General features: G+C 42.0%; 1 protein-coding gene across 2 annotated transcripts in view; it reads left to right on the plus strand.

The window, feature by feature from the left end:
- DPP10 (dipeptidyl peptidase like 10) overlaps nt 1-19,899 on the plus strand; it is a 1,813,461-nt gene that overhangs the window by 1,464,862 nt on the left and 328,700 nt on the right. The window contains exon 12 of one of the 2 annotated variants that reach the window (XM_069616586.1): nt 7,743-7,781. The exons of the other annotated variant lie outside the window; for it this stretch is intronic. Within the exon in view, the coding sequence (XP_069472687.1) occupies nt 7,743-7,781 (39 nt within the window). The remainder of the gene's footprint in view (nt 1-7,742; nt 7,782-19,899) is intronic. 2 annotated transcript variants of the gene reach the window in all.

The following is a 19,899-nucleotide window of genomic DNA, read 5'->3' on the forward strand; positions in this document are numbered from 1 at the left end:
TTTTGAAGTACAAAAATAATCAGTCAAGTTGTTGATCTCTATATAGAGCATGGAGACTGACTTTGTAAGTTGTTCAATTGTTAATAAAATAAGATCTAGGAAGCATATGTTTTCCAATTTTTTAATGAAATTTCTTTTCTAACGTGGTTGCACTCTAGATATGGGCTCCACCTAAGAATTTCTTGCACAACCTTTTGCATTTTTTTTCTCATATACTTTACCTCATTGCTATGCCTTCTAGCATATTGATCCAATCTAGATGTATCCACCCACTGGCTTGATCCACAAGTGATATCCTGTAATTAATGCTGAAGTCTGTCCATAGGGGTCAATATCTTTACATTCACTGTGGACTTGAAGGTAAGGCATCATGCATTCATATTAATATAACTCCATGAAAGAAGCTATAACATTTACTATTTTATCTCACCATCCTCATTTCAGTGTTCATACTTGACCCTACAGTGCTCGACAGCACCCTTGCTCCCTAACTATATGAAAAAGTCCATTGGTCTTTTGGATATTTTAATCCACAACATCCAGGTGAATGATTACTCCACAACATGAGAGATTAAACCTCTGATATAATTACTTTATAAAAGGAACATTTATATAATTCTTTGACAATTAATTGATTTTGTGTTTTCTTGATCTATAGATATGAAATTGAGGAATCTGGACTAATGATGCACATATTTTCGCTCCTGAGGAAGGGTGTATACCAGAAAAATATATAGCTCTGAATATGTAATTTGAAAATATATTGTGCTTATTTTCCTATATAAACTTCTTCTTTTGTTATTATTAAAATATCTTTGCCACTTACACTTTTGGTTTGTGTAGATTATCTCTCACTAATCTACATTGACACTGTATCTAATGTCTAACTGATATCAGTTTAGTGGTGTGCGGGGGGCACTAGGTTCCTTAATTTTAGCACTCTTGCCTTTCTTTTCATTACAGCAGTTAGTTTTATGCCAGGGTTGCATTTCTGAGCCACCCTTATATTTGTATACTCATAACATTAACTTAAGACCATACATCTCATTATAATTCTGGTGTACATGTCTAGATAACCTATATAACTCTTCCCATTGATCTTTGATGCTAACAAATAAATTCCAAAACGTTGCATAGAGGTCCAACATGGCCTTCAATACACACTTGCCCTCATCCACTGCAGAGGACTCAACCTCACAATAACCAGTCAATCTGTCTCAGTGTTGTGTTTGGGGCGAAATCCAAGCTAAACTGGCAAAAGACTGTAACTGAAATCAAGAAGCACCTTTAGCTGGCCGACCACCACCTGTTGCATGAGCTTGGACAAACAGCCAAGAGATGTTGTAGGTGTGCAGATAGCAAACATGGAGCGATCTACTGTGGTTTATTTTATCAGTGGTGTTATAACTCATTGCTTCTTAGAAAGACAGGCAAGGTGGGCAAGAGCAATCAGATTGATGAGTTTGGGAGATGCAAAGGCCAAAACAGGACAGCTGCTAAAGAGAATCCTGCAAGGGTAGGATCAGAATCAGGATTTGTAAGTTTATGAATGAGGATTAGATTGAAAATAACAGCAGAAACTTTAGAATCCAGATGAAACAAAGATAATTGTTTCTTGAGTAGAAACAGATAGATTTGACGTTCTTGGACGTTAAGCATTCACCTTCTATGTCTGCCTTGTATTTTGCCTTTAATTCTGAAAACCAAAGTTGAGTTAGACACAGAATTGCATGAGTAATGCAACGGAAGTAGGCCAGTATTTGGCATCAGTGAATGATGTCACAGACTAAAAATGGTTGGCTGTCAACTCAACTTCAGGAGACCAACGTTAATTTCTCTGTGCAAGTAGATTTTTGAATGATTCCAGAGGAGCAAGATATTTGTGTTTACCTTCTGGTGACAATATTTGTGCCATTGAGATGTTACACTTTTATCAGATTATTTCATTGTCTTTAGTTATGAATTAAACCAAGGTGCTGCACACATTTCCAGCAGCTGGGTAACCCAGATACATAAGCCCTAAAAGTGATATAACAAGTTTCACAACTGGAAACATGTTATGTTTGACTGAAAGAGTGATTTTAGAAGTAAGTGACACAATAGCATTTGAACATATCGTATCTTTAGCATGCTTTTTAACACTGGGCACATGATTTACAAAACGTTTTTCAATGGTATTGCACCATTCTAAAACACTTTTGTAAATTAGGTCCCAGGAGCCTTAGATTTCATTGGTATTTCTGATACACAAACAGTGACATTGAATTTCTTTTTAAATAGTACCCTGCCGAGATAAAAGGGAGAATATCCTGAACCAGAGTAGGGGTATCGTAGGAATAAATAGCATCAAAGATATGAACCTTAATGTGAGTAGGCACTAGAATAAGTTGATAGAGCCTTGTGGATGATGTAGTTTTAAGGAAATATGTTACGTTTGGATTGGAATAGAAACATGGATGCAGAGGTTTAAATCTCCAAAAATATTAAAAGTCAGAAAAAGAAGTTGAAGTAAGGCAATAGTATTAATTGAAGACTCTAGACTGGCGTTGTTGCAGCCGTGGTGCAGTATTTTAACATCCACCCTGCATTTGTCGAGAGATAGTTTGGTGAATGGAATCAGGGATAGCTAAAGATGTTAATTAAAGATGAGTGATAACTCACTTTCCTGGCACTCTTTCAATATGTAAGTTTCTATAGTTGGGGGGACTGAATCAGGAGATTTTGATACATTTCAGTTTACATAACTCCTTTAGTGTCCAAAACCCCAGCTCCAAAAATGTGTGTATTTTTGTAAATCTTTTTCAGATAAATGGTTATGCAAACACAATGAACTTTCCCGATTTTAAAGAATTATTTAATAAGGAGGGTATACAAAAACATGTGTGTTAATCACCCACAAATTGTTCCTATGTTCCGTGCATAGATAAAACATGTCTATAGCTTCTTTCTTCTATGCAAAGTGAAATGACTTGCAAAGTCCCAAGACACCTGTTATTCTGTTCTATACTGAATTACAATTTGGATTTTTTTGAATCGCAGATTAGCCTGGCAATGGATTTACAAAACACTTTCATGATAAACTAGATGGTAAAATATTTTTATATTTGTACTCTTTATATTGATTTTGATAAATTACAATTTAAAAAAGTACAATTTATGAATACATCCAATTTTCATGTTATAAACATCTTAAGTATATATTTTGTTTTCCAAAGTGGTTTAATATTTTTCTGAAGTGGTTCATGCTCCAACCCATGAATGTTCAAAGTATGAAAAATGATTGGAACAATCGTTACAAGAGAAATGTATCAGTTAAAAAGGAGAACAGTTATAAAGGGAAGATCGCAAATCAAGGTCAAATTAATGAAATGTTCTGATATCATTGTATACACTGTAGTACTAAAGAGTACTGGATGAAAAATGTTGAACTAAACCATATTCACTGACAATTGCTTCAGGCCTCTTTTCATCTGAAGATTTGCCTGGACACTATGCCTTTGAAAAAAGTGAAACATCAAATGCTAATCACACAAATTCCTATTTCCATTGACTTGAATTTCCTGTGGATAAGATTCATTCAATTATTCCCACCCACCACTGTGGCGTTCATCCCCCATTCCAGGGACTGGGGATTATGGCCCAGCAGCCAAAGCTATCGGACCGAGCGACGTGACAGCAGATAACAAGGACATTGGGCCGTTAACTCCTGTCCCACGGTCTGAAACAGGGGATGAAAGCTAGTACTACCCCCGGTTGCCAAATCAGTAACCCGGGGGGGGGGTAATAAAGAAGGATTCTCCTTCCTACAGTGGGATGCGTGCAGCGTCCCGCTGTAGGATGGAAAATCCTATTCCGAAATGGCTACCATGGAATGGGAAATGGGGCTCCGTGCGGAGACCCTCTTCCCTTTCCATGGCAGCTTGGGGGAAGCGAAGGAAACAAGCAGTTGCAGTGGCAGCACAGGCCACTGCCGAAATAAGGTAAGTATGGGGATGGAGGGGGAAAAGAAAATTGAGGGTGGGGAAGATGGCGGTGGGGGGAGCCGGCCGTCAGGCGGCTTGGACCCTAGGCATGGACCAGCGATTCAAGCCAGCGCTCCTAGCCATCTGATTGACTGGCTTCCCCACCTGGGTACTAATGTTAGTTGTCTAAGCGGAAGTGGGTATGCACAGAGGTCAGCCCCTCGTTTGCAGTACCTAAACTGTTACATGTTGGTTTTCATATAAATACCCACTTAAAAAAAAAATATATATATAGCATGATGCAATGTATTTGAATTGGGCCTATAGAATTTCAGGTGACTGACCCGAATTTCTACAAAAGCCATAATCCTGTTATGATTATTTTCTTTACATGCAGTAACAATCGGCATTATTAATTTAAAATCCTTTATTAGGGTTTGCATGTGGATTTCAAGTGTAAGATTCCATCTTACTGCAATTGGTGTAGACACTGAGAATCTTTAGAGTAACTTGTAAAATGCATACGTGGGTAATATTTGAACAACAAACACGAGAATAATTGTGACATACATGTTATACCACATTCTCTGAGCCAGTGTGCTGGGTTCAAAGTAGCCTGGTTCAAATCTGTTTCCTTATTTATCAACGTTTTATAGGTTAGAACGGTGTAGGGTATTTTGTGTAGATTTAGGGTCCAGCGGTATTTTCTTACCGCCAAAAACAAAAATAATTTAGCAATAATCACTCCTTGTATTTAGATTGGGTTTGGTATTATAATGGTATAGTGGCTATGCATTATTTCAGTACACAGATACATTTGGTTGGTATACATTTCATTGTGTTATAGTGATGAGCATGATTTTCTGTTCTACTTGTGGTCCCCAATATACAAAACCCCCTTCTTCTTGCTTGGTCTGTTCGTGTGATCACTAGAGAGACCTCGGGCCTACATTTTATGGATGCCACAATTTTCACATAGAGTGCCGCCTATGGCTGTTATCACTAATTTATTTACATTAGTGAGATTATGTTTCCATGCAGTATTCACAATAACATGTGGTATTATCACTAATTTATTTACATTAGTGAGACTATGTTTCCATGGAGTATTCACAATAACATGTGGTATTATCACTAATTTATTTACATTAGTGAGACTATGTTTCCATAGGCCTCTCTCTGCTGATTCATATACGCTCAGCAGACTATTGCATTATATTCCACTCAGAAGCCACACACACATACATACCATGAGTGGAACCACTCACCCAGCTATTTATAATTGCTCAAAACATTACTTCATCTGCATAGGAAGTTTGGCACATATATTACCTAATAACCTCCCCTTTCATTATGTGATATGTGCTAAATGCACCAGAGAAAGACAGAAGCAAAAAGAAACCTTTACACAGGCTGTGATTTATAACAGTTTCATTCCAAAATAATACAATACCATATCTGCGAGGCAGTCTTTTCGAAAATAAACAGAAGCGAAACAAGTGCAGAAATACAAGGCATTTCATTATCTTTTGCAACAATAAAAAGAACAGTCATTTAGATGGCAATATTATAAAGTGGCATTTAAACACAGGAGAATTCCCTATCGCTACACTGCCTGTCTAATATTAGATCATGTGTCCGGCAGTCACAGCAATCTCACTCCATTTGTATATTTACCAGCTATGTTTAGCTTTTCAGCACGAAAAGTCTCCTGGATTGTTGTCTTTGGGCAGTGACCCAGGGCTCTCTTTTTTCTTTCTTCAAAGCACCCAGTGAGAACATGCAGTTCAATCTGCAATCTGCATTTATCAAGCTGGTGCCAAGTGACTAGGAAACCCCAGTCTCTGAAGGTCAGTGGTCCAGCTCCTCACAGCCGCAGTACAAAGGCGACCTCACTGCAACCCCGCAAAATGTCTTCTCCCTCTCCTTCTCCCCGAGCTGCTTCAAGAAACATCTGTTAAAATCCCTAAGGTGACGTGTCACCAATCAAAATACACAATAGTCTACCCTCCTTCCTCAACAATGGCTCACTTTTACAGTAGCAACTGTATCTAACTGATTTCCTGCTATTCAAATGTTTGCTTCCTGCAAAGACCATGGACAGAGCAAAGAGAGGAAGAAAAAAATAATCTGAACACACGTTTAAAATTAATCTCAGCCTGCCTCATTTTGCATATGGAGAACACATTATAATGTTAAGGAGTTAAAATCGTTTTAGTATTTGTTAATCCAGTTAATTAATTATCTAATGTTTCTCCTGTAATTCAGGCATTTCAGGTGAGAAAAAAAATATGGTGTTCTTTTAACATAGATAGCCTGTCTTCATATACATGTCCATATGTTACCCCGGCAACACATGTCCCACTTCACCACACCACAGCAACACTGTGATCCCATGCAGTGGCGCTGCACTCCAAAACACGCCAAACCACACTACATTGGTCACAACCACTTCAAAGTGCAGAGTGGCCTTAATGCAGAGACAGATAGAGGGAGTTGATGAAGTGCAGTGCAAGGCTACGCCTCAATCAAATGTTGGACGGACTGATGCTACTATTTGTGTAGGCTCCCTGTGCATCCCGTGCTGCACCACAGTTGACAGCGGCCACGCACGAATCCCGCAGTCAACAATTGACAACCACTGTGATATTCGCATTGGGATGGCATTGGGCAGCCTTACATTGGGATGGCATCGGACAGGAGTCCAGAAGATTTCTAGGAACCACTTGCATCTCAAAGACAGCATGGGCCCAATTTACAGAGCGTTTTTTCAATGGGTTTGCACCATTATAAAACACTTTTTCAAATCAGTCCCTATGTCTTTCTGGGTAGATCTCTATCCTACTATCCTAATGCATAGCCTTGGATAAAAAAAACAAGGGGCACTGCTGCACGCGCGTGAACAAATATCGTAGACCAAGGAGAGAGGTGGGGGAATGAATGCCGTTTCTGACTGCATTCAATTCCCTCCTTAAAAACTTCCATCTTGAAAAATAAAGCCTATTGACAACTAGAGCAGAAACCAATGCTGCTACTTTCAGCTTGTATGTTGAAAGGCACACAACAGAAGGAAGTGTGCTGTATGCTTAGCACTTCAAGCTTTGCATCCTATACAAAAGTACTCCACAAATAGGTATGAGTTACTCCAAGACCAAGCTTGCTCATACAGATAGAGGTTCGTATGTTCTCCTTCTCTCTTTGGTTTTTGTTTTTTTGTTTTTTTCTGCCATGGAACATTTTATGTATTGCTAATTATTCCCTTTAAAGGGGTTGACTTAAGTGTTTGTTAAAAGAAATTGAGCACGTTCATTGGTGGATATTTCATGATCGCATATTGTCCAGGTATTGCTCACATGTTCTATTTCTATAGTGTGCATTGCAAAATTGAACACGAGACACGTCCACATTAATTTCTTCCAGCAGCAATCTGGCAAACACCATTGTACTAGGCATTAAAGCAACCCACAAGGAGTCAAACCGTTCCAATAAAAGAAACACTCGTTAAGAAGCATTAACAATGTCAATTTGCTCATAATGCCAAAACAACAAATCAATAAGAAGTCTCCAAAGAATGGTGGTGTTGTTTAACTTTAAAGCTGTTGTACACGAATGTTCCAACTACTCCGCTGTGAATAGGAGAATAATTGCAATTTGGCAAGACTGTTATTAAATGATTATGTGTATTTACAGAATTATAGCAACAATAATATATAAACGAGGGACGTTTTAACGGTGGAATTATTTGTTTTTTATATAATGTAGACCGTTCTTTTATTTCAGAAATATGAAATAACATCCGAGATATGGCTCTCAAAACAGGTATTGTTCGTAAAAGCATGCGTTCAAGTTAATACTATTACATACACAGGTTTTTTTCTAAATGATGCACTGTATGTGATAAATACTATTCACATGAATGTTGGAACATCTCTGTGCCCATAAAGCTTACGTATTATAATTGAAATCGATGTACTGTAACCACACGTTTTTGAAAGCAATCATCTTCACATTGAAAGGAACAATTATTCGATTGCACATTTTATTTATTTTCCGACGAGAGTGAGCCATATTTGTTAAAGTAAGGTCTACTTTCTGTATGTGTTTCCTGCACATTATTTACATGACAAGAAGCCCGTTCTAGCAAGTATGTATGAATGCCGTATTCGAAATGGAACATGCCATGTATGCGAAAACTGTAAAGTGCGTGTATGCCATGATAATTTCATGCGTAAAGAGGCGAGCAAACTCTTTGACAAAACGGCGACTCTAAAGTTATTTTTTGAAACCTTTCCTTGATGATGAGTAATGGTATAGCATGGCAAGGAGTGCTGTCAGTTCGTAGAGCCTATCTCATTATAAGTGCCCCTCATAAAAGCCACCTGTACCCCGCCTATGTGTGCGACAAAAATAGGTCTGTGTTCTGTGTCAGCTTAACACTGGCCCATCTGGGGTCTCACTCCATCTGTGAAAGTCTATTTCTGGAGGGACCCACGTTTGTGGCAGGGCTTAGGATCACATAAGTGGGTGCAGGTCCCTAGCTTTGAAAGACTGTGATCTGGACATTGACTGACATCAACTAGGCACGGCATCTTGCAGGATACTAGACGTCTGCCCCACTTCGATCTCTATCAGACATTTTAAACTCCCGTGGAAGCCCACCATTGAAGACAACTGCTTTTAGGCACTCTATTGTGATTTATATTATTACATTCCTGAGATATTTGTTTTGTACATTGTTTAAGTAGCCACCATGTCAGGAAGGCATGAGCCACAAGCAGGAACAAAGATGGGTTTATTGTCTTTGTTGCAGTCATCAGGTGAAGTGCAGGCCTCACCAGGTAATCAAAAGCACAAGACATAAAGTAGGAAAAGGGACATCCACCGTCATACCCTCTCACTCAGCCAGCCTATCTCCAGTTGTTATACTTAGAACACTCAGTAGGTCGCTCAAATAGAATTAATCACACATCCATGCACCTGGCTTGTCTGGAACTGTCTTTCTGCTATGCTGCCTGGTGAGTTTGTTATGTATTGTGCAGTTTCTCTGTCACACTCAATCTCACTTTCCATCTCTCTGCTCTCTCACTACATGGTGCTATCTATCTCTCCTATTTACTCTATCTGCTACTCTATCACACATCCTACCTCTCTCTCTCAAAAGCCTGGAAGCAAACCATTCCAAACACATCTGGTCTCCAATCCAGTTCTGCCCATCACTGAAACCTACGTCAATGCTTCTTACAGGCAGACTGTCACAGACATCCTCTTTGTTGTTCAGTCCCCAGACCGCTGGTCTCCACACACAGTCTCTGTCCTCTCCCCTTTCTCTTTGTTGCTCATTTATGGTGGCACCAGATGGGAAGTACTCTTGACTTGCTTCTCATCCTCTTGGTGTATCATTAATGTCCACCATAATGGCACTGTCATGGCCTAGGGCTCTCAGTTCAACCTCCTCCTTCTTAATAGGTGTCTTCCATCTCTCATCAACTTCCTCCTTTTCCTACCACTCCTCTGTCTGCCACCCCTCCTGCCCCTTCTCCACCACTGACGGGCGTTGCCACATCTTTATACCCCTTCTCTCCTCGAAAACCTTCAAAGGTGGCAACCAGCTTCACATAGCTACCCTCCACTCTTGCTCTGCTGTTAACACTCCTATGATATCTGTTTCCTTCTTGAAGACTTTGAACTTGACATTCTTGTTCTCACTGAGACGTCGTGCACTGCCAGCTCTTTCACTGCTTTTGACACACTCTTCCGTGAGAGATGCAAAATCCTCTCTAAGGCCAGGCCTAACCAGTCTGGAGGCAGATTGGCCTTGATCTTGCCTGACTGGGTCCTTGCTACTATCATTCTCACTAAGACCTAGGGCCTGATCACGACTTTGGCAGTAACACCGGCGCTATTAGCACCGGCGCTATCTGCCCTACCGCGGAACTCCCCAGCACTAATAGCGCCATATCACAAGTTTGGCGGTAATGTAAATCCCCATTCCCCATTGAGCTCATTCAGGAATGCCCCATTCCTCATTGGGCTCAATGGGGACATTTTGCGCTAATACCGCCGACGGATTTCCCGCCGGCGGTATGAGTGCGAATTTTCGGCGGATTTCCACCCAGCTCAGAGCTGGGGTGAAATCCGCCGAAGTCCTGATTCGGCGGACCCTTAAATCCAGCCGTAATAGCGCTACCGCCGGATTTAAGGGTTACCGCCAAAGTCGTGATGAGGCCCCTACTCTTCATTTGAATGCCTTGTCTGCAGGCTTGGTGTCTCTCCAACTCTCTTGTTGACTCGTGCCACCATCTACAGGACAATTGGCTAGTCTCCCTCTTTCTTTCAGAGTGGTCTGACCTCACCTCTTCTCTTCTTGAATCCACCTCCAAGCTTCTCCTCCTCAGAGACTTCCCTATTCACTTTGACTCTCCTGTTTTGGCCACTGGACCTGCAAACTCTGTGACTTTCTTTCCCTCACCATTATTACCTCTAGTCCGATGCTCTCAGCTGAATATAACTTGAATGCTCTCATCTGAGAAAACATCCCCCTCCCTAACCCTCTCACTACACCTCACTCCCTGTTCACTGACCTCTCACCTGGATCTCATAAATTCCCCTGCTAAAACTCTACCTGCACTGCCAGTCTCATTCTCCATCATTCAACCGATGAAGCGAGTGTCAGTTGCTGCTTTTGCCACCACTTTCATTGCCCCTCCCACTCCTGCCACAGACTCACACACTGTATCTGCCCTTGCAAATCTTCACCTGTCTATCACCAACAGCCTGGATCCACATGAAGCCTGCCTCCAAGTGCAGGGTTGCTTAGCGGAAGTGGTGTGCATCAGGTACTCTGACAGACTGGCCGCTGCCTGCTCCAAAGGCAACACAAACTCTCCATTCACTCGAAGAAGAGGGCCCTTTTCCAAACCCTGCATCTCTGGGGCCACTAACAACATCGGAAAATTGTTTAAAATGTGCAAGGAGCACATCAATTTTACTGCAGTCTCCGCTTCCCACTGCCATCCCTGACCCTCTGTACGTCACTGGCCTCCCACTTCTCAAACAAAACTCTGGCCATTCTGTCCTCAGTCTCCTCTACTCCCATCCCTAGTCTCTACCCAGCTCCCAGGCCTACCTTGGCCCCCCTCTCTCCTTCCCTCCTACTCTCCTGTTTCTCACCTATAGCACTGGATTTGGTCTCTAGACATGTCCTTGCTATTAAAGTCTCCTCCAAACGGGTGCTCCCCTGCCCCTCCAGAACTATCAAGGACAACCTTGCCTCCCTTGCACGAGCTGTGGCTGACTTCTGTAATCACTCCTTTGCCAATGGCTCCTTTCCACTATCCCTCAACTACTCCCTGTGCATCCTCTCCGCAAAAAGCCCTCTGCCGACGCCTCTTGCCCAGCTAACTACTGCCCTCTCTCCACTACCCCCTTCCTAGGCAAAGTCCTGGAGAACCTGGTCATCTCCCAACTGATCCAACACACTGAATCTGATGGTTACCTTCATGACTACCAGTTTGTCTTCAGAGCAGCCAGAGGCACATAAACTGCTCTACTGAACACCCATGAGGACTTGCTCTCAAATCTCGATTCCAACTCACCATACATTCTTATCCTTCTGCATCTCTCCTCTGCCTTGGACATGGTTAATCATGCCACACTGAGAAATCGTCTCAAGGTTCTATCCTTTCGCCATGGCTTTTCAACATCTACCTTGCCCCTCTAGCCCACCTGATCTCCTCCTTCTCTCCTCACTTCCAGTGTTATGCAGATGATGTGCATCTCTCCTTCACGCTTCACTCTACTGCCTCCTCTTCCTCTTCTCTCATCCCTGACTGTCTGACAGCTATTCAGGCATGGCATTTTGCCAATGATCTCTGCTTTAATGCCAATAAAACTGAGATCCATCTCATTGGGACCACAGCTCCCTTCTTCTCTCCTACCCTCTGGCTGTCCTCTATGGGTCCCCTCATCCCCTCTCCTCACCCCCTTGTGTAGCAAAAACCTTGTTGTCATCTTTGACTCCTATCTTAACTTTTTTCCTCACATCGCAGACCTTGCCAAGAATCCAAACTATCACCTGTACCTCCTCAGAGGCATTCGCCCTTTCCTCACCTTCCCCCAGAAACTCAATGTCTCCAGAGCTCAGGGTGCTCTCTAAACTGGTAAGTGAATATTGTGGAAAAGGTGGCCCAAGAAATTGTGTGGATGCGCAACCTTGAGATATTCACAAATCGCGCTAAAATAAGTCAAAATAGAAAAAGCTGCAGCCGTGTGGTTAGACTGGTGATTTTCCACTGTCACCTTGAAAAATATGTAACTTAAAAAGTTGCTAGCCTCACAGACTGCGCTTGATTTTGCATTTGTCACACTCTTATGGCATTAAATAGGTGGGTTTGTTCAATTTGTGAAATATATTCATTGATTAGAGACACACCTGGTAAGTGTTGATAAGTAGGGTTCCAAGTTTTAATATCAATAGAGAAACAAATCACTTAGAACACATTACATCAATCTGGCAATATCAATTATTCATTGCTAAGTGCACCCTAGTATTCCAGAGCACTTTACGCATTAGAACATATTACACCAAAAACACATTGCGCCAACACGTGTTTCAACCTTCCTAGGTCGTCTTCAGGGCGTCTAAATTACTAACAATCAATCCAACGTATAACTTCAATAGATAAATCCTAATTTCCAGAGGTAGTCAAGGGAGGGAACATATACATCGAAGAGGTCAAATAATTTCCCAAAGGAGAGCAAATGATAGAGTCAGGGAAACAAAAGACAAAAGACAAAAGAGCATTAGTGTAATTATAATGACATTTCTATTTCCAAAAAGAAACCAAAGATTTAAAAACTTGATCAAAAGGTTTTCACTTGAAGAAGGTTGCAACTTTTCTATGTAACTTATTGCTGTTTATTTGGTGTACAGGCAATATTAGTAATTATTCTGCTTCGACAGAAAATCATGTAGCAAGTACCGTGACTTAACATAGGGGAAACTCTTTTCTTACTGTTCATAAGTTTATAAAAAGACATTTAAGTCATGATCCTTATTAAGACCAAGTGATACACATCGAAGTTTGCAAATCATTTTTGCTTCCTGTTGGCGTAGCTTCAACTCTCTGTCACCTCCTCTTGGATGGGGTGGAATCTGCTGTAGTCCAACATATCTAATGTCTTTTACATCGTCCATTTGGTGATGCTCCTGCCAGTGGGAAGCCAACGGTAGTCTAATATCTTGACTGTTTAAGCTGTTAAAGTGTTCCCGAATACGGAAGCAAACTTCTCTTATAGTGCTCCCGATATACACTTTTTGACAAACACATTGTATTGCATATATCACAAATTTTGATCTGCAATTAATAAAATCCTTAATCTTAATTTCCAAGTCGCCATGGCATTTGAATGTTTTCATTGGTGATAACGTATATTTGCAAAAATTACACATTCCACATTTATAAAAACCCGATGGTTGAGTCCTAGAAGTTAACCAGTGTTCCTGTCCAAGGGGTGCAGGTTTCAGGAAAGAAGGGCATAGTACATTGTGTTTCCCTGACTCTATCATTTGCTCTCCTTTGGGAAATTATTTGACCTCTTCGTTGTATATGTTCCCTCCCTTGACTACCTCTGGAAATTAGGATTTATCTATTGAAGTTATACGTTGGATTAATTGTTAGTAATTTAGACGCCCTGAAGACGACCTAGGAAGGTTGAAACACGTGTTGGCGCAATGTGTTTTTGGTGTAATATGTTCTAATGCGTAAAGTGCTCTGGAATACTAGGGTGCACTTAGCAATGAATAATTGATATTGCCAGATTGATGTAATGTGTTCTAAGTGATTTGTTTCTCTATTGATATTAAAACTTGGAACCCTACTTATCAACACTTACCAGGTGTGTCTCTAATCAATGAATATATTTCACAAATTGAACAAACCCACCTATTTAATGCCACAAGAGTGTGACAAATGCAAAATCAAGCGCAGTCTGTGAGGCTAGCAACTTTTTAAGTTACATGCTCTCTAAACTGGACTAATGCAGCATCCTCTTCCTCAAGCTTCCTTTATCCTTGCTTTGCTCCTTCAACTAATCCAGAATAGGACTGCAAGACTTATCCAGGTCCTCAAGTGCAGGGACCGCATCTCTCAAGCCCTACAATTTCTACGCTGGCTCCTGGTTGCGACTAGGTTCATGTTCAAGACCCTCTGCATAATTCACAAGGCTTTCTTGGGCTTGGGACACTGCTACAACCAACTCTCTCTCCCTAAATACCTCCCTGTTAGACACCTTTGGTCTTCTAGTTTCAACTCTCTGCAGATAAGATGCTTCTCTTAGCAGAGAGTGGGGGTAGATCTCTCTCCTCTGCAGGAGCCTCTCTCTGGAATAGTCTCCCTACCCTCTCAGACTTGTGCCAGATCTCCTCAATTTCCGGAAGCTCCTCAAGACCCTCCTGTTCTCTTCTTCCTTCCCTATCCCCTCCCATGTTAACACCCCCATCTGCCACAGTGACTAGCTGCCTGGCTCCCTCTGAGTTCTACAAGGGACCAGCCCCCGCCCCAGTCCAGCCCCATCCTTGCACTTAGCATGTGGACCCTCACCCCCTGCAATACATAGCACTTGCCCTCCTTACATCCCCCTAGCACCCTCCTAGCCCCTGCACCCCTCTTCACCCTTCCTATCCCTGCCACTTTCACTCTCTCCACTTTATCCTGCACTTCCATTCCCACCCTAGCACTTTGGATTTCATGCATACCGGCACCCCCACTTGCACTTCTTGTTACTGCACTTGCACAATCTGAATGTCACAAGGCCTAGTTGGACCATTATTATTATCTTTCTCCCTTGCCCCCCCCCCCACTTTCTTTGTCTCGTGGCCCCTTGAAACACCATTTGTTATATAGGCCATACAAATATCCCCAATTGTTTAAAGAAATGGCATCATGTAGGCAGGCCTGGAAGCCAGGGCACATAAAGAGCATATCAATTGAGGGGTAGAACAAAAGGAAGCTAGAGCCCCACACATACAACCATCCAGCAAAACTAATCATCTCTTACACATGAAACCAAATATCCCCTCAACTACATCCGCAATTGTGAGGCTCGTGCCTCTTTCATGAGGGGGTTCAGCAACTACACTACCAGTTAGAAGTGAACTGGAAAACACATATGAGCTGATTGAAGCAACAAAGAGGATAATTGGGTGTCTGAGTATGCAAAGAAATTGTATGATAGCCTCCAACCAAACCCAAATTGTTTTGTCAAATGATGCTGCATAGTGGGATTTGTAGAGTATTTAAAGTCAAACACAAAGGAAGTTAGTTGAGTTTTTGGGGAACACAGGAGAGTAAGAAAACATGTTGAAAGGAGAAGAGATGATTAGGATTCCAGCTGATTATAGCTGATTGAAATCCTCCTTAAGAAGTCATTTTACAAATGCAGATCAATGCAAACGCCTTTCACAAGACAAAATCAGATTGCCTGAAAGGGATGTGGGAGCAGGGAACAAGACCGAAAGGAAGTTTTGTTCTGGCAGAATTGCTTGGAGCTGATGATGTCAATACCTGTCCAGGGCCGTTTAAATACACAACAAAATGGAGTACCCCATTGCTTTCTTATACATATCACAGGAATGTGTTATTCCAAGATAGTGACACAGGGTACTTTGGGGTAATTGTTTACAAGCTATGCTACGTAATGGGGCAAAGTCTGTAAATGAACCTTGTGGAAGTATTATTATTATTAGGGTATTTAGAACAGATCTAGCTTCAAAGGAGTGAGGATCTTACTTCAAGGGAGAGAGAAGGTAGGCAATTTAATAAGGGATCTACAAGCAACCAGGGGAGGAAACATTGGGGTGCAGATCTTCCAGTGACAGGTAGGGTGGGGGAATGCACAGTTTTTAGGGAGGAAACATTCCTTGAATAGGATGGACTTGAGCTCTGTTCTGAACTGCACAATCGAGGGGGTGAGTCTGATGTTGACAGAGAGGAGGTTCCAGAGTCTTGGAGCACAGGCAGAGAAGGCCTATCTTCTTGTTCTTTCCTACCTGGTCCGGCAGAGTTGCAGTCTGCACAAAACCCTTACTTCTGGTGGAATGCAGGCCTTTTGGAGATGATGATTTTCTCATTGAGGTAGCTTGGGGACAAGCCTTGTAGATGATGCACCATACATTTGATGATGAAATGGGCTTTCAACGGGAGCCAGTGCAGTTTAATAGGGGTCAGATGACATGGTCAAAATTGCAGTTTTTTGATCAGTCATACTGAGGTATTCATGGCACATCTCAGGAGTACCAGGGTAGTCGCCAGAAGGCCTTTTAAAAGGGAATTGCCACCATCCAGGTAGTGGAAGACCAAAGTTTGGCCTGCAGATCTGAAATTGTTTTCTGGTATGAAGCCCTTGATTTACCACAGAAGATAAAGTTGTTACAAAGCTGGTTGTGTTTTCCTTGCTTTCTGCTGGGAAGTTTCATGTGGCCAGAGAGGGTGTGAGGTCTCCGAGGTGTATGGCAGAGAACCAGGTCTGGTTTTCAGGGAGTTTAGTATTGTTGTTCAGCAGTAGGAATTCATTCTTGAGGGGTTGAGCTTCATGCAAACACTGGACATCCATAACTGGCTCGATGTGAGGCAGGCTGTGAGCCTGTGGATGTTGTTAATGGAGCATATCTTGATGTATATCTGGGTGTCATGCACAATGGTGGCTTCCAATGCTGTGAGGAGGAGTGCAAGCAGATCCATGTAAAGACTGAAGATTATGGGGGAGAGGATGGATCCTTGAGGGTCTCTACATGAGATGGGTATAGTTGTTGATCTAGAGGATCTAGTGGCTATTAGCAAGGGTAGGACTTGAACTAGCTGATGACTATCTTGCTCATGCCCATTAGGCAATGTACATTTTTGGTGCGTGTTTGGTGGTCTACTGTGTTGAATTCTGCTGATAACATAATGAGAACCAGGAGGCAAGGATTGCCAATATCAAGTATTTTAAGGGCATTGTTGATCACTTTGTTAGTAGCTGTTTCTGTGCTGCATCTTATTCTGAAGCCAGATTGGTTGGACTGAAGGTGGTTGGTGGATTTGATAGGTTGGAAGTTATATGGCTAATGCTTTCTCAAGAATCTTTTCTAGGAAAGGAAGATGGGTGATGGGGCAGAAGGTGCTGAGGGTGTCAGGGTCCAGTGTTCATTATTTTGAGAAGCGGGAGGACTATTCTCATTTCGAGTGTCGATGGAAAGGTGCCTTGAGTTAGGGAGCTGTTAATGATTGTCATGTAAGGATGGAGTGCTTCAGTACAAAAGGGTATTTGCTTCGTAGGCAGAGATGAAGTCATATGCATATGATATAGCCTTAAGGGATGCTAGAGTGTCAGTGAGGTCTTTGATAGTGAGTGCTTTGAAAGTTCTTTCTGTAGTTGTGGCTTTACAACATGGGATGTGTAGTGTGCCATCCGTTGTGGCATTGGTGTCGGTTAGTGGTTCATGCTGATTTTGTTGATGAAGAAAGATTTGATGGTGGGGGATTTTTCAATAGTGTCTGGTACTGGTGGGACAGCAGATGGTTGAATCAGTGCTTCATGGCTTTGAAGAGGGCTCTTCTTTCAATGTTGGTCTTGGCGATAGTGTTTTGTTAGTAGTTGGCCTTGGCACCGGTGATCAGTCATTTGTGTGTAGCAGAGAGTTTCTTGAGCAGGGTGTGTTCTGATGTCTTGCAGGATTGTCTCCAAATCATTTCTTGTTTTCTTTTGGTTTGTTTGTTGAAGTTGAGTTCTTGAGTGTAAGCTGAAGAAGGATTAAGCTTGACAGTGCTTTGTTTCACTGGGGCATGGCAGTTGATGTTAGTTGTGAGGGTGGTGTTGAGTTCTTGGAGAAGTGAGTCACAGTCCTTTTTCATCAGTGGTAGATCACCCATGTGAAGAGGAGTTTGCATGGTCTTTAATGAGATCCTCCACTGGGTAGTTCTTGTATGATCTGCAGGCTTGTTTACTGTGGTTCCGATTGATTTGCTTAACTGGTGGTATGGCTAATGCCAAAGAGGACTGTCAGATGGTCTGACCAATCAAGCGTAATCTGAAAGGCATGATGGATGATGGTCAGGGAAGTGATAATGAGGTTGAGGATATTACCTTTCTTGTGAATTGGGTCTTTTGTGTGCTGAAGTGTGGTTCAGAGTGTGAGTAGGCAGTGGATATCTTCCATCATTGAATTGGCTGCTTCCTTGTTAGGGATGTTGAAGTCACTAAGGAAGATGTTGTCATGCTTGAGACATATGGTGGTGACCAAGTCTGCGAAGCCTTCAATGAAAGAAATGTTGGGCTTTAGAGGTCTGCAGATGAGGTGAAAAGTGACTGTGTTCATTGAGGAGAGACGGTTTGGCAGGAAAGGTTTTTGAAAGAGCAAGTTGTGACAAAGTTCAGCTGGGTGCAGGGCATTGATGCCTCGTGGATGATATCGAGGTCTCTGTCAATCTAGAATACCCTAGGATCTTTAATTGAAAAGGGCATGTCAGAATCCAACAGTAACCAATGATTAATGAATTGCCTGAGTTTTCAAAGGAGCACATTATCACTGGGTTTGTGAGCATGGTCTCTCACCTGACACACAGATATTTATAGTTTTAATGTGTTATTCTTTTGGTAAATATATCAGGTATGCCCAGGCCTCTGCAGGTAAGTAGAAGCACTGGATATAAAGTAGTTAATGTAGATGAACTACTGCTACACCCTCTGTCAGCCTTTCTCTGACTGTAATGCACAGAATGCCCAGCTGGTCACTCACACAGCGTTCAACACTCGGAACTTGCATAACATCATGCAATAAACCATGAAAACCAGAGCAGATGGAAAGGTAATCAGACAAAATACCAAGTGTACCACTAATTAGGTCGTTAACTCAATCTACATAGACTGAACCCATGATATTAGAAAAGACTCACTGCTATTATAGACCAACACATTCGATTTTGCAGATTGCTATGCAAGACATCCACTATTGTTGTTATAACTGTAATATGTCCACAACAATGAAAACAAAGGACTGAGCTTTTCAGCTGTGGCAGACATGGGAAGACAGCAAGGAATCTCCCTGAACATCCTATCTCCCTGTTAGTTAAAGACCAGGAAAACAAAGTTCTTAGCGAACCCCTTTGGGGAATAAAACCCTCTTCATTGTAGGACTCATCCTGATGTGTGTAGCTGCCAAGTTGCTGTTCCAGAGCTGTATCAGGAAGATGCAGTCTTTCCATAAATCCAGTCCGTTTAATGCTGTGATCTGCTAAGGGGAGTCACATGCTGCTGAGTGGAAAGTGTAGCTGGTTAAAGATGTTGTTTCATGCTGCACGTGTATGTGTATTATCGGTACTTCAATTTAAAGGGACAAATGCATACCAGGGGAGATGAGGTACAGCACGAGTAAAGGAGCACTGGGGACTGGCGGTTATGAGCGGTTGGAGGAGACAGCAGGGAACAACTGGATTGATGAAAGAGGACAGAGAACAGATGAAACAAAAGGATGGAAACAGAAATTGCAGATGTGATATGCTCGCAAAGCAATATTCTAGGAAAGATAAGACAAACTCATGAAGTGTCCTGCTGGAAAGCAGCAATGCAAGTCTTTGCATCAGGCTCCCAAGCCTTTGTATTGTTCCTGGGTAAGCATCCAATTCCATAGGAGGACAGACGATGGCACAGCATGTAGTATCAGTAAATACTAGAATGTTGCACGGCGCTTTGGTCACCATGTTGGAAGGGGACTGCAGCAATGAATGTATTCTACTCCATCTGCCTCACAAGCAATGCTGTCAGAAATGAAATGTGACATTATGCCCCCTCCAAAGAGGGGGACACACCCGGTTTACCTGGTTGATGGATATGAAAAAGACAAACCGATCTCTGAGCATGAACCGAGGAAGCAGGCTCCAAAATACAATAAGCTGGGGAA

This window comes from Ambystoma mexicanum, chromosome 9, assembly GCF_040938575.1.
Source record: "Ambystoma mexicanum isolate Mex_15411 chromosome 9, UKY_AmexF1_1, whole genome shotgun sequence".
In the NCBI taxonomy this organism is placed as follows: domain Eukaryota; kingdom Metazoa; phylum Chordata; class Amphibia; order Caudata; family Ambystomatidae; genus Ambystoma; species Ambystoma mexicanum.